We start from the raw sequence: 643 nt of genomic DNA, 5'->3' as shown, positions 1-643 counted from the left end.
GAGAGAGAGAGAGAGAGAGAGAAAATGCTTCCACAAGATCAGGAGGTGGGCAAGCTTATAGTGCACTTTCTTAATTAGTGACTGATGTGGAAGAACCAAATCCATTGTGGGTGGTGCCACCCCTGGACTGATGATCTTGGTTCTGTAAGAAAGCAGACTGAGCAAGCCAGTAAGCAGCACCCTTCCATGGCCTCCACATTCTTGCCATTTGAGTTCTGGTACTAACTTCCTTTAATGATGGAGTATGATGTGGAAATGTAAGCCAAAAACACTCTTTGGTTCCAACTTGCTTTTGGTCACGGTGTTTCATAACATAATGGGGCCCTAACCAGGACAGACACTAATATCACTAGCTTAATCAGATAGGTAAATATGCCAACTAGATTTTAAACTACTGCTTGGTTCCCCTCTGTTTCCGTGTAGTTAAGGGACTTCCTTCCCCACAGGCCTGTTGTGACTCACGTAAGGTAGGTGCCCCTGGTGTTCACGTTCATCATCAAGTCCACTCTCTTGGTCGGAGTTTCTAACGTGTTGGTCAAGCTAATAGCACTGGCATTGTTCACCAAAATATCAATTCCTGTTTCCAAAGGAAACACTTTCATTTTAATGCAAGTCAGTGTTTTATTTTTATCTCTCTCCCTCT

General features: G+C 43.5%; 1 protein-coding gene across 2 annotated transcripts in view; it reads right to left on the bottom strand.

Moving 5' to 3' along the window:
• The window catches only part of Hsdl2 (hydroxysteroid dehydrogenase like 2), a 44,020-nt gene that overhangs the window by 30,138 nt on the left and 13,239 nt on the right, over positions 1-643 (bottom strand). For both annotated transcript variants that reach the window (XM_031377547.1, XM_031377548.1), the window contains exon 4: positions 463-577. In XM_031377547.1, the coding sequence (XP_031233407.1) occupies positions 463-577 (115 nt within the window). The remainder of the gene's footprint in view (positions 1-462; positions 578-643) is intronic.

Source organism: Mastomys coucha, unplaced genomic scaffold (genome assembly GCF_008632895.1).
Source record: "Mastomys coucha isolate ucsf_1 unplaced genomic scaffold, UCSF_Mcou_1 pScaffold18, whole genome shotgun sequence".
Taxonomy (NCBI): Eukaryota; Metazoa; Chordata; class Mammalia; order Rodentia; family Muridae; genus Mastomys; species Mastomys coucha.
Note: the sequence above shows the minus strand (reverse complement) of the source record. Positions and strands in the feature narration are given on the sequence as shown.